Source organism: Rattus norvegicus, chromosome 10 (assembly GCF_021556685.1).
Source record: "Rattus norvegicus strain SHRSP/BbbUtx chromosome 10, alternate assembly SHRSP_T2T, whole genome shotgun sequence".
NCBI lineage: Eukaryota > Metazoa > Chordata > Mammalia > Rodentia > Muridae > Rattus > Rattus norvegicus.
This window is the reverse complement of record NC_141543.1, coordinates 9,309,926-9,325,938: the sequence shown is the minus strand read 5'-3', so window position 1 is coordinate 9,325,938 and position 16,013 is coordinate 9,309,926. Positions and strand designations below refer to the sequence as shown.

Here is a 16,013-nt window from a genome sequence, read left to right as displayed (position 1 = left end):
GGGCAACTGCTGTTATGCAGTTGTTTTGACTGGAGTCAGCCTTTGTGTTCTTACCCAAGCTATTCATGTGCTCTGAACTCCTGTTTCTGCCATTGCTAAACTGGAGGAAATCTGCATAACCATTCTGCTCAGGGTTGGTGAGAATAACTGTATGAGGTCATGTGAGTAGAAGTCTTAACACAGGGCTTGGTGTACAACAGGTTCAGAGAATGCATAGAAAAACCCAGCACTCTAGAGGCACTCAATTCTTCAGAGGGAATTCTTAGTAAGAGTAAAGGAACCTTTCAGAAGGCAAGGTAAGGGCACTGGGGCACCATCCCTATTCCTCTATAGATAACCTGGAGTTGCTAAAGGTTACACAAGAAAATTTCATCTCAGCAAGATCAGGGTGAGACCCAGAGCTTCACTGTGAATTACTGAAGTTGTCGGTTGCAAAGTCGTGCATCCACTCATCCCTAAGGACCTGGGCCTATAATTATGTGTGCTGGGGGAGGTCCCAGCACATTCTTCCTTTAATATACCTACCTTCTGAATCTTCTTATGCATGCTATAATTTATCCCGCTTTACCTAAAATCTAACAGGTGTCCTAGAACACCAATTTTCACCGGCCGTCATTTTTCCCATGATGCACTCCTCTCATGATTCAATAACTTTTACTATATATTCTCAGAGATGCAACTATTACTACAGTCAATTTTAGATCATTTTCATTGGCTGAAGAAAACAAAATAGCCCCCTTAACTATGCCTCTACAAACTCCATTCCTAGGCAACCAACATGTGTTTTGGATGTTTGCTAAAAAGTATATTCCTCATGGCAGTTAAAGCTACATCACATTTGGAAGAGCATTGGTTGGGGGAACATTCTTCCATATCATTTCCTACACTGCAACTTATGGGCCACAAAAGAGTGCCTTGACAACCAAGATGCACAGTATCTCTGGGTCTTAATTCCTTTTAGCCACCACATAAAAGGAGCAATGGTCCCTTGTCTGTCTGATTTCTTTAAGATGCTTTAAATGTGGTATGAAAGTGAAAGGCTAAAAATAATCTAGCTCATAGTAGGTACTAAGAGTCCTAGTCATTTCTGTCTCCTAAGACAATAGCTATATCAGGTTTACTGTACACATATGATCCCAGCACTACAGAGGCTGAGGGAGGGGGATCATGGGCTAGCTTGAGCAACAGAGAAAGACTCTCTCTTAATGAAAACATAAATATGAATAAGAAAAGAATGGACAAAATAAAGAAGAAAACAAATGTCTCCTGGATAGACTTGTTCTTCCAGGGATGCTATAGGAGACAGAAGACAAAAGCACACCTTTAATCTGATTACCTCTTCATTGGTGTATACATAGTGCACAGTCCATACTGGTGAAACTTCCACCCAGAGACAGCCTAAAGACATTACTTTGTGAAACTCTAGTGTTTGTAATTTCCTGATTCTGGCTATTGGTTTGGTGGCAAGCAATAGGATACAGAGAGAAGGAAGAATGCGGGTGATGAGAGATGATTTTTTTTTAAATAAAAATCAAATCCCGCCCTACCCTCCATTCAGCTACTTTGAAAGCACAGGGCAGCAGAGGGGCTTGAATGGACCTGCCTGAGAACCCACAGGCCATGAAATGAGGCTGTGCAGAGAGCTCTCTGGGCTTCATAAAATGCCATCACATCAAGATCACAATACACAGGTTTGTAGTTGAAAAGTCTGTCGCTCCAAGTATATGCCAACCAGACCTGTACATTGCGGAGCCATCTTGCATGATGCTCACAGCATGCAGTAGACACAGCAAAATTGTTGAAAGAGCGGTGAAGTCCATGCAGGGCAAGCTTTTCCTGTTCTTAAAATGAGTATGAAACAAAACCAGGACTGAGAAGGAGAAAAGCCAGGACTGTCCTTCCTAGAAACCCAGGGCTCCTCTTAGAGGTGAGGAAAAGACTGGCTGGCACTTCTATATCTGTCACCACATCACAGTGCGTAACCAAGGAGCAGGATTACAGCTCAGGATTCACCGGGCTCAGTGACTGTTTAGAGGAGGAACTCCTTGTACGTACGGGTGATTTGTGTGATGTGGGAGGTTCTTCTAATGTAAGCTGGGTTTGCCCACTGACAGGGGTGGCTTAGACATTTTCATGTGAAGGCCTTTTTTTTTTTCTTTCCGAAATAATAGAAGTAGCGGAGACCAGTTTCAGTCATGGCTGTGCGGGAAAGCACATGGGAAAGCAACCAAAGCCAGCAAGCACCTTTGCAACCTTCACCTTTGTCCTGTCTATGAATACTATTAGTCACAGGAATGAACTCAGAGCCCAGTGGTAGAGAAGAAAACAAGAACCTTTTTGCTTTGCCTGCTTTTTCTTTTTCCTTTATCTCCCCACCCCCTCCACCCCGCCCCTCTGGAGGAGTTTCAAAGTCACATGGAGAATAGAGAAAAGCCACCAATAGAAAAGCAAAAGTCCTCTAATACCTTCAATTACTGTAGCACCCCAAATCTCACCATTATGGACTTCAGATCATCCTGGGAAGAGGGGAAGTGGCAGGCAGTAAGTGCGGGGTGTAGGACCGAAGTCTTCCTCAGTCCCTTCAGTTATCTCACACCTGTACGTTTCAGCAGCACGGAGGTAGGCCAGAAGGCAAACCACACCACAGGGTTATATTTATGTAGCAGCAATACCAGACACGTGGGAAGGCAGGGAACAGATACAGTTCACTCTGGGCTGGATTGTGTCAGAGGTCTGTGGTCAGTTCTGGCTAGAGCAGAGCCCCCCAAAACCTTTGTTCAGCAACCTTGCTGAAAATGGAGACTGCACACAGCCAGACTGCCTAAGGGAAGAGACAAAGGGTCCACTGTTTGAGAAGACCATCAGCTACAAAAGAGCAGCAAGTGCTGCAGTCTGGGAGCTTTGATGCAAAGCCCAAGCCAGGCGGTTCCAGGATCTTCTTCAGCAAAGACAGCAAGACCTCCTGCCAGGGGCCTTCAGGGTTATGACAGAAAAAGACCAATCTCCAGAATGGTACTTTCTGCTTTTGTTTCTGTTCCTTTCCTCTCATAGACAGAGACTTGCTGCAAGAAAGATACGCAGTGTTCCATGATGAAAAACAAGATACCTTAAGAGTCATTAGGGCCTGGCTTAAATGCATCCCCTCTCCTTGTGAGGCCCAGAACTGAGTAAATGGGTCTAATTTGCCAGGGAGATACATCTCATCTCCTCTGTGGCCCTGCATAGCAGCCCTCAGACAGATCGGCTCTCCTCAGCCTTTCTTATTCTTGCCTGTTGAGACAGCCTTAGGGAGCCAGGATAGCTTTACAGCATGCATTTCAAAGGCAAGAGGATGCAGTGAAAAACTTGAACTGTCTGCCTTGTACTTTTGAATTTAGCTTGTGAAGGGGGAAATAAAAAGGCAGAGACCCAGAAACCGTTTCTATAGAAGTTAAAGTAAATATTGCCTAACATTCCAGAAAAGCTCTACAAATACAGTGGCTTAGGTGAAAGATGTGTGTTTTCTGCCATATCATTGTCCCAGGTGGGTGGGGCAGTTCTTGGTTCTAGTGGTCAACAGGGACCCAGGCTCCACTTGCAGTTCTGACCTCTTGCTGCATTACCATGCTTTTCATAGCCAGAGCTGCTGGGTTAGTAAAGCAATGTTTTCAGCTTTCCCTCGCTGTGACAAAACACCTGAGCGAACAACTTAATGGGGAGAAAAAGATTTACTTTTTTGTTGGATGTTTTGTTCAGGGCATCTTAGTTCTGTTACTTTGAACCCATGGCAAAGGCAGGGGGAATGAGGTGGAGGGTGGGAGGGTCCTAATTCTACTTCCTAAGGTCTCTCAATGGTGCCATCAGCTGGTTAGAATTTTTATTGCTATGAGAAAATACCTGAATTCATAGTTTCAGTCCATCGTGTCAGGGCTAGAGGGGCAAAACTGAGCAGTTCACATTATGGTAGCCAGGAAGGAGGGAGGGATGGAAATTCCTATTTCATCTCAATGTTCATAAACTCACTACCGTAGTTCTGCTGTGGATTTCAGGAGCTTCATGTGGGATTCAGAAACTGTAGTTTGACTCCTCCTTGCCTTGAGAAAGTGGCTGCTGATAACAGAACAGAGGCCATGGAGGGTGCTGCTTAACTGCTTGCTCCTCATGGCTTGCTCAGCCTACTTTTTTATACAGCCCAGGACCACCTGCCGAGGTTGGTATCATACACAGTGGGCTGGGCCTTCTCACAGTAATTATTAAGATGGTCCCTATACAGTAATTATTAAGAAGGCTTGCCTATAGGCCATCTGATGGAGACCATTTCTCAGTTGAGGTTCCTTTTCCCACATAAGTCTAACTCGTGTCAAGTTGACAAAAAGAATTCAACTGGGACACTGGGTAAATAAAAGGAAAGGCAAAAGGTGTATGAATGAGATCATATACTCAGTAAAGGCATAAAGGCAGGCTATCACTTAGTACCACTGATCTGGGCAGTGAGGAGGTAGACTACATCAACACTCAGCAACCTAGAGTGTGTGAAGGAGGTCACACTCACACAGTAAAGGTGAGTTGTCACTAGGTCCCACTGGTAAGAGCTGGGGAGTGAGGAGGCAGACTATGTCAACACTCATCAATCTAGATCTAGTCTGTTTAACTCCTCTGGTCTCCATTGAACCCTATTCTATGCTCCCTGTAATGTGCCTGAGTAAAATGTAAAATGCCTGAGTCTCTGCACTTTCAGGCAGACACATGGCCCTTACCTCACCAGCCTGAGGCATAAATGCTTAACCGAAGCTTCAGTCCTTCAACTTCTGGAAAGAACAGGTTCCTCAGTCTTTTGTGTCATGGACTGGATGACCAGGTATTGAAACAGCCTGCCCACCTCTAATGTATTAGAGAATGACACCAGCCTGGCTTTCTGTTAACAGTTTCCTTTCTTCATCAAATACAACATATACCCCAGCTGTGTACAAGGCACTGTGCTCTGTGTTTGAGAAATAGCAATGAAGACAGATATTGTCTACCTTATATTCTAGCCAAAGGGAAGAATAAAATGCTAAGCAAGATAATTTCGTACAGCAATACCAATGATGATGAAATGGTGGAAGCATTAGAAAATCTCTCTCTTGGGCCAGCAGGAAGGCTGTTAGGAGGAAGTAGGCTTTGATTAGAGGGGCAAAAGATGAAGAGCACCAAAGGCCACCAGCTAGTAATTTAGTGATGCACTTCTGTGTTCAAGAATAGAAAAGAATCCGTATATCTTGGGTAGAATGGTGCTCTTAGAGCATGTCTACTAAGCCCAGGCTCTGAGAACATATACAAAGAAGGGTGATTTAAATGTCACCAGATTAACTAACTGAGGTCATACAAGAAGATAATACACCTGAAACCATACACTCACACACACACACACACACACACACACACACACACACACACACACAGGGAGAGAGAGAGAGAGAGAGAGAGAGAGAGAGAGAGAGAGAGAGAGAGAGAGAGAATTGGGGTTGGTCATGTGTGGTCAGAAGCTATAAGACACTGGATACCTCCCCAATTGCCAGCAACCAACAGAAAGTAAGAAGGGCAGAGCTTTGAGGGGAAACATGGTTCTGCCACCATAGTAACTATAAACTTCATTTCTGTTGTCTAAAGTCAGTTGGTTTGTAGTACCCTGTCGCAGCAGTTTTGGAAGAAGATACATTCTGCAATGGGTCTCCATCAGTGTGGCATAGAAAAGTGTGCTCTAAGATCAAGTATCCAGTCATGCACACTTGGGGGCCTCTGCAAAGAACACAGACCCTGCTTTGTAGCGGTGCGTTTTGGCTACACCACGTTGTGCTCCCAGTGGATTGCACACCTGCCTAGGAGCTGTCTTTGGATCCATGAATGAAAGACACACATATGCATTAGCTTATTTTTAAAGTGCCTTGGCTACCTCAAAGGCTGGAAACTCCTAAACCTTCCTGCTACCCCAGATTCTTTCGGGGGAGTGGCCACTGGTCATTTACCGGAAATCTCACGTGGCTGATTGGCTTTACCTGTCACTCCTGCATCTCATCCGTCTATCCCAAGTCATGACAGTTCTCCAGTTCCTCTCTGTATCTTCAACTGCACAACTCGAAGTGTCCTGTCCTGTGCTCAACCGTTGGCTGTTGGCATCTTTATTGATCAATTAAAAACCAATTTGGAGACAAAGACCTTTGGCATGCAGAGTCCTGATTGAATCAAAGCATTAGAACCAATCTCCAACACTGTGTTTAAGTGTGATGGGAAGATTAGTCATTATATTTTATCAAACTACTGAACCAAAGGCCGAGATGGACAAGCCATGGTGAAAGCTGGTGGTGGAGCATTGCTTCCCTTATCACTGGAGAAGCTCATGAATATCACCAGGTGAAAGCAGGCGGTAAGGAGCAGTCCTGGGGATTCCTTTGGCCTGCGGAAAGGAGGTGGTACCTGGGGAACCACCTGCTGGGCCCTCAGACGTGCAGCTTGCCTTGGAGATGGTTAGTGTGGTGACACTGTTTCCACAGATGCAGAGTTCCACCCTGCCCTGCACCTGTGCAAGTAAGTGTCTTCTGCTAATTAAGAAAGAGACAGATGGAGGAAGGTGCCATTTTATTTTACTACCCAGGCTCCTTCAAGGCAATTAGGCTCATTGGAAGAAAAGAACCTTTTTTTGTCCCTTCTTTTTCAGGTAAAGAGAAAATTCAAACCAAAGAATTCTAGTGTTGCTGAATGGCCACAACATCTGTTTTCTTGGTTGGCTTCTCAGCCATCTGCCCATGAGGTGGTGGGGCTGATTAGGTTAATGCACTTGCTAATGGAGCTTACAAGACTGCTCAGTGAATCTGTTATTTCCTTCACTAGGTGCTTTGTGATATATTAAAACAGGGACCATACTGCATGTAGTGGCCAGGTAAGCAGTCCTCACCTCTTGCAAGAAAGGAGAAACCAGAAATACTCTGTGTGTGTGTGTGTGTGTGTGTGTGTGTGTGTGTGTGTGTGTCGGGAGGTGTGGGGACTGGGGGAGTGGGGAAGGAGGGTGGTGTTCATGAAACTACACTAGAAGATGAGGGTGGTTGAAATCATTGTAAAAATATCCTCTGGGGTGTCTGTTCTATCCCTGGGTACTAAAGCTATGTCTTACTTCGCTTCTCTAAAACACCCCAGAATTCCATGGAGGGATTTGGTTAGACACATCAGGTGGTACAGATGACATGATCTTGCCAATGGTGCATTGGATGACAGCGGTGTAATTTTGCTTTTTTCTCTGTGCCACCTGGATGTTTCAATTTCCCAAAACAACCATGCTCTTTCCCACCACAGGGTTTTGTGAAATGCTTCTGTATATCGCTTATCAAGTGCTATACTACAGATGGTTCCAACACTTAGTGGCTCAGCATAGCCACCATTTATTGGGAATCCTGCTTCCAACCCTACTTCAGGTTTGGTGGGATGCTCTGGGCAGCACTTACGCAGACTGACTATTGCTGTACTGTCCAGGATGATGGTCTCACTAGCTATCTGGTCACTGGATGGATTTGGTCTATGTGGAGTTGAGTAGTAGGCCTACAGGTTTCTTATCCTTTGAGGTTAAGAAGCTGGGCTTCCCACGGAATGGGGTTCAAGAAGCTCCTTCTATCTGATCAAAGCAAGAAACAAAGCAAACCCAATTCAAGATGTGCAGAAATAGATTTTGCCTTCTGATGGCAAGAGCTTCCGAGGACCGTGACAACTCTTCCAATACAGTGTTGATTCCCTCATCTGGCTGCTCACCACCTTTGGATGCCAGCTTAAAGAACATTTCTTCATGGAAGCCTGCCTCAACACTACTCACCTCCTATATATTCTCTCATGGATAACTGGGCACTCAACCAGCATGGCAGGAAGGGTGAAGCAACAAAGCCACGAAGGGTGCAGATTGGCTCTGATGGATGCCTACTTCATGACCACTATGTTGCCTGGAACACAATACATACTCAATAAACATGCATTGATGGAAATTCTGTGCTATTTCAGTAAGGGAAAAGTAGGTACTAAATATGTATTGAGCAGTTACATTGCGCTATAGGAATTATTGTTCTGTAACATCTGTATCTCATGTGCTTTATTCTTCCTAGTAAATCTGACTGTTTTTAGTATTATCCTCATTTTGTCCCAGGGAGACAGGTATATGGTGTTAAGTGTCATTTCCATAGTCTAGCTGGTTTCGGAGTCCATACACTTTTTGAGCTCCACTTCCTAAGGTGCTTCTAATACTAGGTTCACAGAGAGAACCAACTCGGGTTGGGAATGTGGGAAGCCATGAGAACCCACACGTCTTCTCTGACAACTCAAGAATCAAATGCCCCCATGCTTCCCTCTCTTTAGAATTTTCTAGAAAGCATTGCCTCATTCATAATTAGTTTTCTCTGCCTGTCAAAATGGAAACCTTTGGACCATGCTCTGAGCAGAGCTTGGGCTTACTCTGAGTTCTGAGAAGTTGCAGTACGAAATGATTCTGCTAGGTCATAACCAGGTACATAATGAGAGTAAATGAGATTTTTCAGTAAGAGATGTCTGGGAGGGAAGCAGAAAGGGCATTTCTCCATCATCCTCTTGACCAGATGTGCTCCTCTGCACAGCTCTAGCATGGGAACAATGACAAGAACCTCTGAGAAGGGAACCACTGAGAGTTCAAAGAAAGGAGAGGCTTCTTGGGTAGGAAGTAGTTGAGGATACTATTGCGAGTTAGGAAGCCACTGCTCTTCAGTTTTCTATAAAAAACGAAGCATGCCACTGTGATAGAGGGCATGGATGCTGCTGGGGCTCTCAAGCCCAACTGAGGATTAGGATTGATTGCCTGGACTTAAAGACAAATGGTGTCTGGGCTCGCCTTTCAGAGATTCTGATTAAACATGTTCAGAGATGGTTCTGGGTTCTGACTACCTGACTCTTCAGTCCCAAGTAGCTGCTTTTATTACCAGGACTTTGCTCTAGCTGTGGATACCCTTAGTTGTGTCATTTCATGGGCTCGAATTTGACAGTTCCTTAATTTGTACAGCAGAAGCCACTGGCAGGATTCATAATCCCCATCCGTCCTACATCTGTAGAGGAAAGATCACATGATTAAAGAGCTGTAGCTACTGAACTTTTGTGAGCTCACACCTGTGATGCAGTTAGCACTATGGTAAATGAACAGGTACTTCGGACGGCTAGTAACACGCCATTTCAGAACTATATTGTTAAGAAATAAATGTAAAATAATAAAGAATCTTTTAGGAATAAAAATTACAAGACAAAATAAGAGGAAATGAAAAAGGGAAGTTATCAGATTATCAGGTAAATAAGGATCTAAATAAAAATAAATGAGGTCCACCTCTAGGTGAATCAGTACATTGATAATTAACAGCTCCTGAGAAAGGATGACCCCAGAAAGTTATCCATTCAGTCCAAAGTGGTCAGTCCCAATGCAACACTGTGAGACCTCGTCAGATTGTGATTGTGTGTATACAACAATAATAACTGAAGAGAGGATTTGAGGGGGATGTGGGAGAGCTGGAGAGAGAGAGAGAGAGAGAGAGAGAGAGAGAGAGAGAGAGAGAGAGAGAGAGGAAGAGAGAGAGAAGAGGGGAAGAATGAAAATGTTGTAAACACAGTACTCATTTAACACATTCTCAAAAAATAAATGAAAAAGAGAAAATGAAGGAGGGGTGAAAACAAGGGGTCATTTAGTGAAGGTGAGGGTGTGGTCAAATGGTGAAAACTGCTTCAAATCTTGATAGCAAAACCGGAGCTTTAACAATATTTATGCTCTTTAGAAAAGTCATTCTACTTCAGGTAGTCCAGATAAGGAACCACCCAACAGTTTCTCAAAGGTTTGTGCAATAAAGTAGATATTTTAGTTCTTCAGCTAGAGTTTGTCTGCCACAGTAACTCAATTATACTAGAGTCATGGGCAATAGGTAAAAGAATGGGTGTAGCATCGTTTTCAAAAAACCATTGTTCATAACAACAGTGGTTCCCAGGAGGCCACAGTTTGCTAATTCTGGTGCAGATTAAGAAAATATGTTTTAGAATTAATCTTAATACAAAAGATTTGAGTAAAAACATTGTCATTTCAGCTTTGTTTGTAAAGGCAGAACATTAGCATAGTTTAACTTTTCATAAATAAGGGGGGTCAATTCATTTTGACGGTTGATGAAGTATTTTGTAGCTACTAAGATATTGTTAGTTACGTATGGCAAGCCAAGCCTATATACGATTGTGGGAGAACCTAGAGCTGTTTTGTTAAGAATGGCGGCTAAGATAGCACAGAGTATCCACTACACATGGGATCACTTAGCTTTCCACACACTATGGAAATAGTTGTTTTGTTTTGAGTACTTCCTTATGCAGAAGTGAAGTGGGTGGTAGAAGAACTTAAGGCAGCCAAAGTTACAGAAGTAACCAGCGGTGGAACTGGGATTTGAGCATGATGCTACCTAAAGCTTAAAGTGAAAATAGTAAAAATCCAGGAGATGGGTAGGGAAATGGCTCAACTGGTGAAGTGTTCTACAGACAAGCAGAGGGACAAAAGTACAAGCCCTAGAAACCACATAAAGAGTTGAGTACAGAGCATGTCCCCACACTTCCAGTGCTGGGGAGACAGAAACAGGATTGTGGCTGAGGTTCTGTGTCTGGCCATCTGGCAGAATTTATGAGTTCTGGTGAAAGTGATAGACCCTGCCTCAAAAACTGAGATGGAGAGTAACTGAGAAAGACATCTGAAGTTGGTGCCTGCCTTCATGTGTCCCCTCTAACACATACACACAAAAGCCAGCAGAGACTAAACTGATGTATCCATCAGTCGATACTGCTGCCCTTGAGTGAGAGAGTGCTCTCTCTAGTGAGCATTATTATTTCCTCTAATGAGGAAACAACACTTGAATGTTAGAAAATCCAAGGTTAGCAGCAAGCGGTGTGGAACTTTGGTGGGAGAAGTGTTTAGTTGGGGTGATCTAAATGTGTTTAATTGGGAGTACCTTTAAACCTCTTGTTCCTGCTCTGCTCTGAACTGTGAGAAGGGCATGGCGCCATGCTTGCCTCTGTCTTGTACCAGGTGGAGTCCCCGTTATGTCTTGTTTGGATTGTCAGCCCGTTTTTGCAGTGTTTTCAAGTTGACCTGCCTAACTCCCTAACTCTCTCTTCTCTCTCCCCCGTTTCTGCTCTCTTCTTCTCTGTCAACACATCCCACTGTGCAGCTGACAAGGTCAATGATGACTTCTACACCAAGAGAAGGCACCTGGCAGAGCTAGCTGCCAAGGGAAATCTCCCTTTGCACCCGGTAAGAGTGGAAGATGAGCCTCGGGCCTTCAGCCCAGAGCACGGGCCTGCCCAGCAGAATGGACAGAAGTCTCGCACCAACAAGATGCCCCCGCATCCCCTGGCCTACAACTCTACAGCCAACTTTAAGACCTGGGACCCCAGTGACCAGTCTCTCCGGCGGCAGGCTTACGGCAACAAGGGCAAGCTTGGCATAGCTGAGTCAGGCTCTTGCGACCCGCTGGGGACTCGCACCCAGCACTTTCCACCCACACAGCCATACTTCATCACTAACAGCAAAACAGAAGTGACTGTCTGAGCTTTCACTTCAGGGAGCACCCTGGAGACCACACTCAACTGAGAGAGGCAAAAAATACCATTCCACCTACACCTTCCTGGTCCTGTACACCCCCACTCCCAACCCCACCCCCACCCCAACCCCTCAGCAGACACACACACTCCGTTCTGCAGGAACCAACCACAGACCTACTCGTGATAAGGAATCATGTTTTTCCTGGGTCATGCCTAATACGCTCCCGCAGGCAGCTGAGCGAGACCGAAGCATGGACATTGAGCAATACAGAGGGGGAAACTTTAAGCTTCAGGCCCAAATTGTGGGGGCTCATTTTCCTTCTCCCCCAACAGAAAACTGAAATCCATTATAACAGATGTATAAGTAGCACAATTTAGACAAACTGCCCACGGAGCGCACTGGGTTCCCCGGTTCTGTCTTTCCTGGTAGAAGGAAGAGGGTAGGTACACAGAGAGGAGTGGCTCAGAGTGTCCGGAAGGAATTTGCTCATGTCACAAGCATTTCCTAGTCCAAAGAAGTGATGCAAATGCAGAATAGTGAGGAGTGTGAGGCTGTAATGGACTCTCATGGAACATTGCATACCGTCGAAACTGAATGCAAAAATCTCACAAAGTAAGTCTGCTCTAAGCCCACCGCCAATGATGGGAAAGGGAAGGACATTCTAAAGAACTCCCTGAAAGACCATGATGTTGACAGTGATGGGCTTTTATGATAGCCAGAGGGTCCAGAGAATAATAAAGAACGAACTTTTAAAGTGACATGTTAAATGAACACACAAAATATTAACTTTTTCTGGGGCTTAAAGAACCTGCAGTTGGAGAGTAACAGCAGGTGAGATGGACACCGAGGAGCCTTCACTTCCCGGGTCGTCTCTAAGAACTGCAACAAAGACAAAAAATGTCCTTTATGACCTGTCTGTCCCCACCACCCTTTCCCTTTCAGCGTGCTGCTGCCACTGCTGCCAAACTTCAACTGCTTTGGAGTGAAAAATGTCATAAGCGTGGGTGGTGCCTTCAGTGTGTTGCTGTTGTTTAAGTGATGGTCTCGTTTCCCAAGAACATCCTCTGTTCCTTTACCCTTCCCGCCTCCCGTTTCTCCTGCAGTAGTGATGTTCTGTCTCTCCTCTGTAGGTGAGCCCAACCAATTAACACCCTTTGAAGGAGCTGCTACAATGTCAGAGGTACCTAAGAACAGCCCAACTCCCTCCCTCCCGCCAGATTACCTCCAGGGCCACTTCATGCCATCCTTTCTTACCTGGACTCTCCCAAGGTTGCTTTCAGATTGGTTCCAACAGCCAACAGTTATTGGGTCCCAGCAAGGAAGGTCCTCCTAAAAGTCCTTCATTTGGTGGAAGCACAGGCAGGTGCGTGGAGAGGCAAGAGAGTTTTGTTTAGAGAGAAAAGTCTGCAACTGTTCCCCGAAGCTCTTAGCTAATTAACAAGCATCTTCTAAAATCTCACAGCTTCTTTGGTGTAAAAATCTAGTGAAATAGAATTGGAGCATTCCATGGGATGCTCTGCTGCCCGGGCTCTCTGGCATCACAGCAGCATCAGCACAGCAGATAGTTTCCATGTTCCAAGCAAGCAGAAAGGACCTGGCAATATCTTTGATCTCTCTGGGGCTGTCTCCCATCTGAAGCATGGGGAGTCTGGCCTAAGTTAAGCCTTTTCGGTGTTTTAAAAACAGCACTCTGTTCTTATTTACAGAAGAGAGTCTGCAAAGATCAAACTCTATAAGATTCCCAAATAAGAAGAGGTGCAGAGAAGGGCAACACAAAGGTCAGAGGTCAGAGAAATGTTGAGACCCCAGCACTCTCCACAGTGGAGTATGACTTTGCACATCTCTCTTTGACATGAGTTAGTTACACCCTCGCCACGCACACTGGGGGATTATCATCACAGTATTGGTATCTTACTGCATTTGCTTTTAAACTAGGTCATTTTGAAAGAGAAGCATCCCGTCTTTATCACATATAGAACACTAGCATCCATCACCATGTACAGACAGTAAACATGGAAAACATTGGCCTCGAAGACAAAACTCTAGTGAAGGTCTGGCCTGTTCTCTTCTCTTTCAAAAAGACATTAATGCAGTTAAAGATACTGGTACCCAATAGAGAGCTCGTCCTTAAGAGTAATTCAGTGAAGGGGAATGCAGGTGAAAAGAAACTCCTCTTTAGAATTGGTGTTAAATTGTGCCCTGTATCCATATACTACCTCCCTGACATACAGTTTGCATGTACTAGTGACATACAGTCCTACTTCAAGAAACACTAGGGTGACTTATCTGAGAGGTTCTTTCCAGGTCAAGTTCTGCAATCCATTCCTTCCTTCTAGCTCATTTTTCCCTCTCGACTCCCTTCACCTCCCCTTTATCCAACTCTAAGTTAAAGAAGGTCTTTCTTGACCCACAGTCTATATTAGTCTATTTCTTACTCACCCTTCTTGTTGACGTAGACTTCATCCAAGTAGACTCGGCTCCCTGGTCTGCAGTTGTAATTTTGACTTCCAAGACACAGTCTGGCCACTAGCATGTAGCATATACTTCCCACATGATGCGGTCACAGACAGCTCTCATACTGCTTGCCTCATTGCTTTCTGTTTGACTTTGGAAGATGAACTGAGAAGGGACAATCAGCAGGGAATATCTGTTTATTCTTTGCCTTCCTCTTGGGAAGGCAGGTAACTCTTATGACACTGAAAGAGAGCATGATCTGTACAATAATTGAAGACAATGAGTAAGATTATACAACTGTTTTCTTCTCCTTCCATCAGACCCCCAGTTTCTAACTCTATGGGACCAGATCATGGCTTCCCTCACCTTCCTGGAGTCTCAGCCTCCACCTGCCTTGGGCTCTGCCTGGAATTCCCATCTAACTCCTCCCCCCAGTTTTTTTTTTGGTGTAAATGGAGCATATTTTATGTGCAAATATTTTAGTAACCATATGTTCTGCAAGTAAACCCGTGTTAACACTTGTCACACTGCAGAGTTTATGATACAATAACACTTCCTACAATGAAGAAAAAAACATTTGTTTGTTTTCTAAGAATGTTTATTTGTAAACATATGTATTCACTATATTAATATGAATTTCTTACCTGGCAATAAACTGATTATATGTGATGCTCAGGGTGTCTTCTCATGCTTCTGGAGCCCCTCAGGTTGGTATGAGTTTCTCCTGGGAACTGCTCAGCACTGATTCTTCTAGGCTCAGTACTAATCCTCTCAGGCAATGGAAGCTCCTAGTTGTTGGCAACGTATACAAGATTTCCAGACCTATTGTTCAGTCTTTTTGATAAGTATGCACATGTCGGAATTAACTGGGTCTTTAATATGGCATGGCTGGTTCTCTTCACCATCACTCAATCCATATCAATAACAAAGAACCTGGCTGAGCCTCAGACATTTGCTTTCTTACTAGTGAGAGGGCGATGGTGGGCATGACTACTGACAAGAAGGGAGAAGGAAGGCTCTCCCCTATTTATTCAACTGCATTTCCTGGCTGGCTTCCATCATTCCGCCAGCATCAGACAGAAACTTGTTAAAAACAGCTCTTCCTGAAAGAGGCCGAACGTCTGAAACACCAAGGAGAAGAAACTAACTTCAGAAGCGAAGGAGGGCTGGCCAGATGGCTCAACAGGTAAAGGAGCCCGCCACCAAGCCTGGGACCTGCCTTTGATACCAGGACCCCACAAGGTAGAAGGAGAGGGCTAATTCCTGCAAGCTGTTTGCTGATGTCCACAAATACTCTATGGTATGTATGCAACCCTCCAAATAATAAGTAAACAAACCAATTAATTAATTAAAATTGAAAAGGAAAAATAATATCCTGGGAAGGGATGAGGAATATGACAGGAAAACTCTCAAACTGGGGACCTTTATCATGTAGGTTATCACCACAGATAGTTGAGGCTTAGGTCGTAGGTAAACTTTTCCCCCCTCTTTTCTTGATTTTATCTGTATATTTAAAAATCAGCATATAATGTACAAGATACCATTATGACATTTGGGGATCAGGGGTGTTCCTTGTGGTTCCCTTAACCCTGTCTCCTGCCCCCACTATGTGTGTGTTTCCCAGCGTCCCACATTCTTCCTGTGTTTGTCCTGCATGTAGTCTCCAGTCCTTCCTCATCACCCACCACTACCCTCGCACATGTGTCCATTACAGGATGACAGGATGGCATCTCATGTGGAAGAGAACATGTGTTCTTGTCTTTCTTTGTCTGGGTCACTTTGCTTAAAGGTATACTCTTGAGATCCTTGTGTTTTTCTGCAAATCCATGATTTCATATTTATTTACAGCTGAGAAATATCCCATCAGTTTTATGTCACACACTTTTATTATCAATTTACCTTTTAATGGATACTTAAGCTGGCTCCATATCTTTGCTCTCATGAATATTAACTCTGTAAAGAGGCATTGCCAGGTACGTTTTAA

The 16,013-nt window shown here is 44.4% G+C and overlaps 1 protein-coding gene across 2 annotated transcripts in view; it reads left to right on the top strand.

Annotated features, from left to right (window-relative positions):
* Shisa9 (shisa family member 9) overlaps window positions 1–14,698 on the top strand; it is a 292,606-nt gene extending 277,908 nt beyond the window's left edge. For both annotated transcript variants that reach the window (NM_001430313.1, XM_087569196.1), the window contains one exon: window positions 11,202–14,698. In NM_001430313.1, the coding sequence (NP_001417242.1) occupies window positions 11,202–11,581 (380 nt within the window). In that variant the 3' untranslated portion in view covers window positions 11,582–14,698. The remainder of the gene's footprint in view (window positions 1–11,201) is intronic.
* Window positions 14,699–16,013: the final 1,315 nt, after the last annotated feature.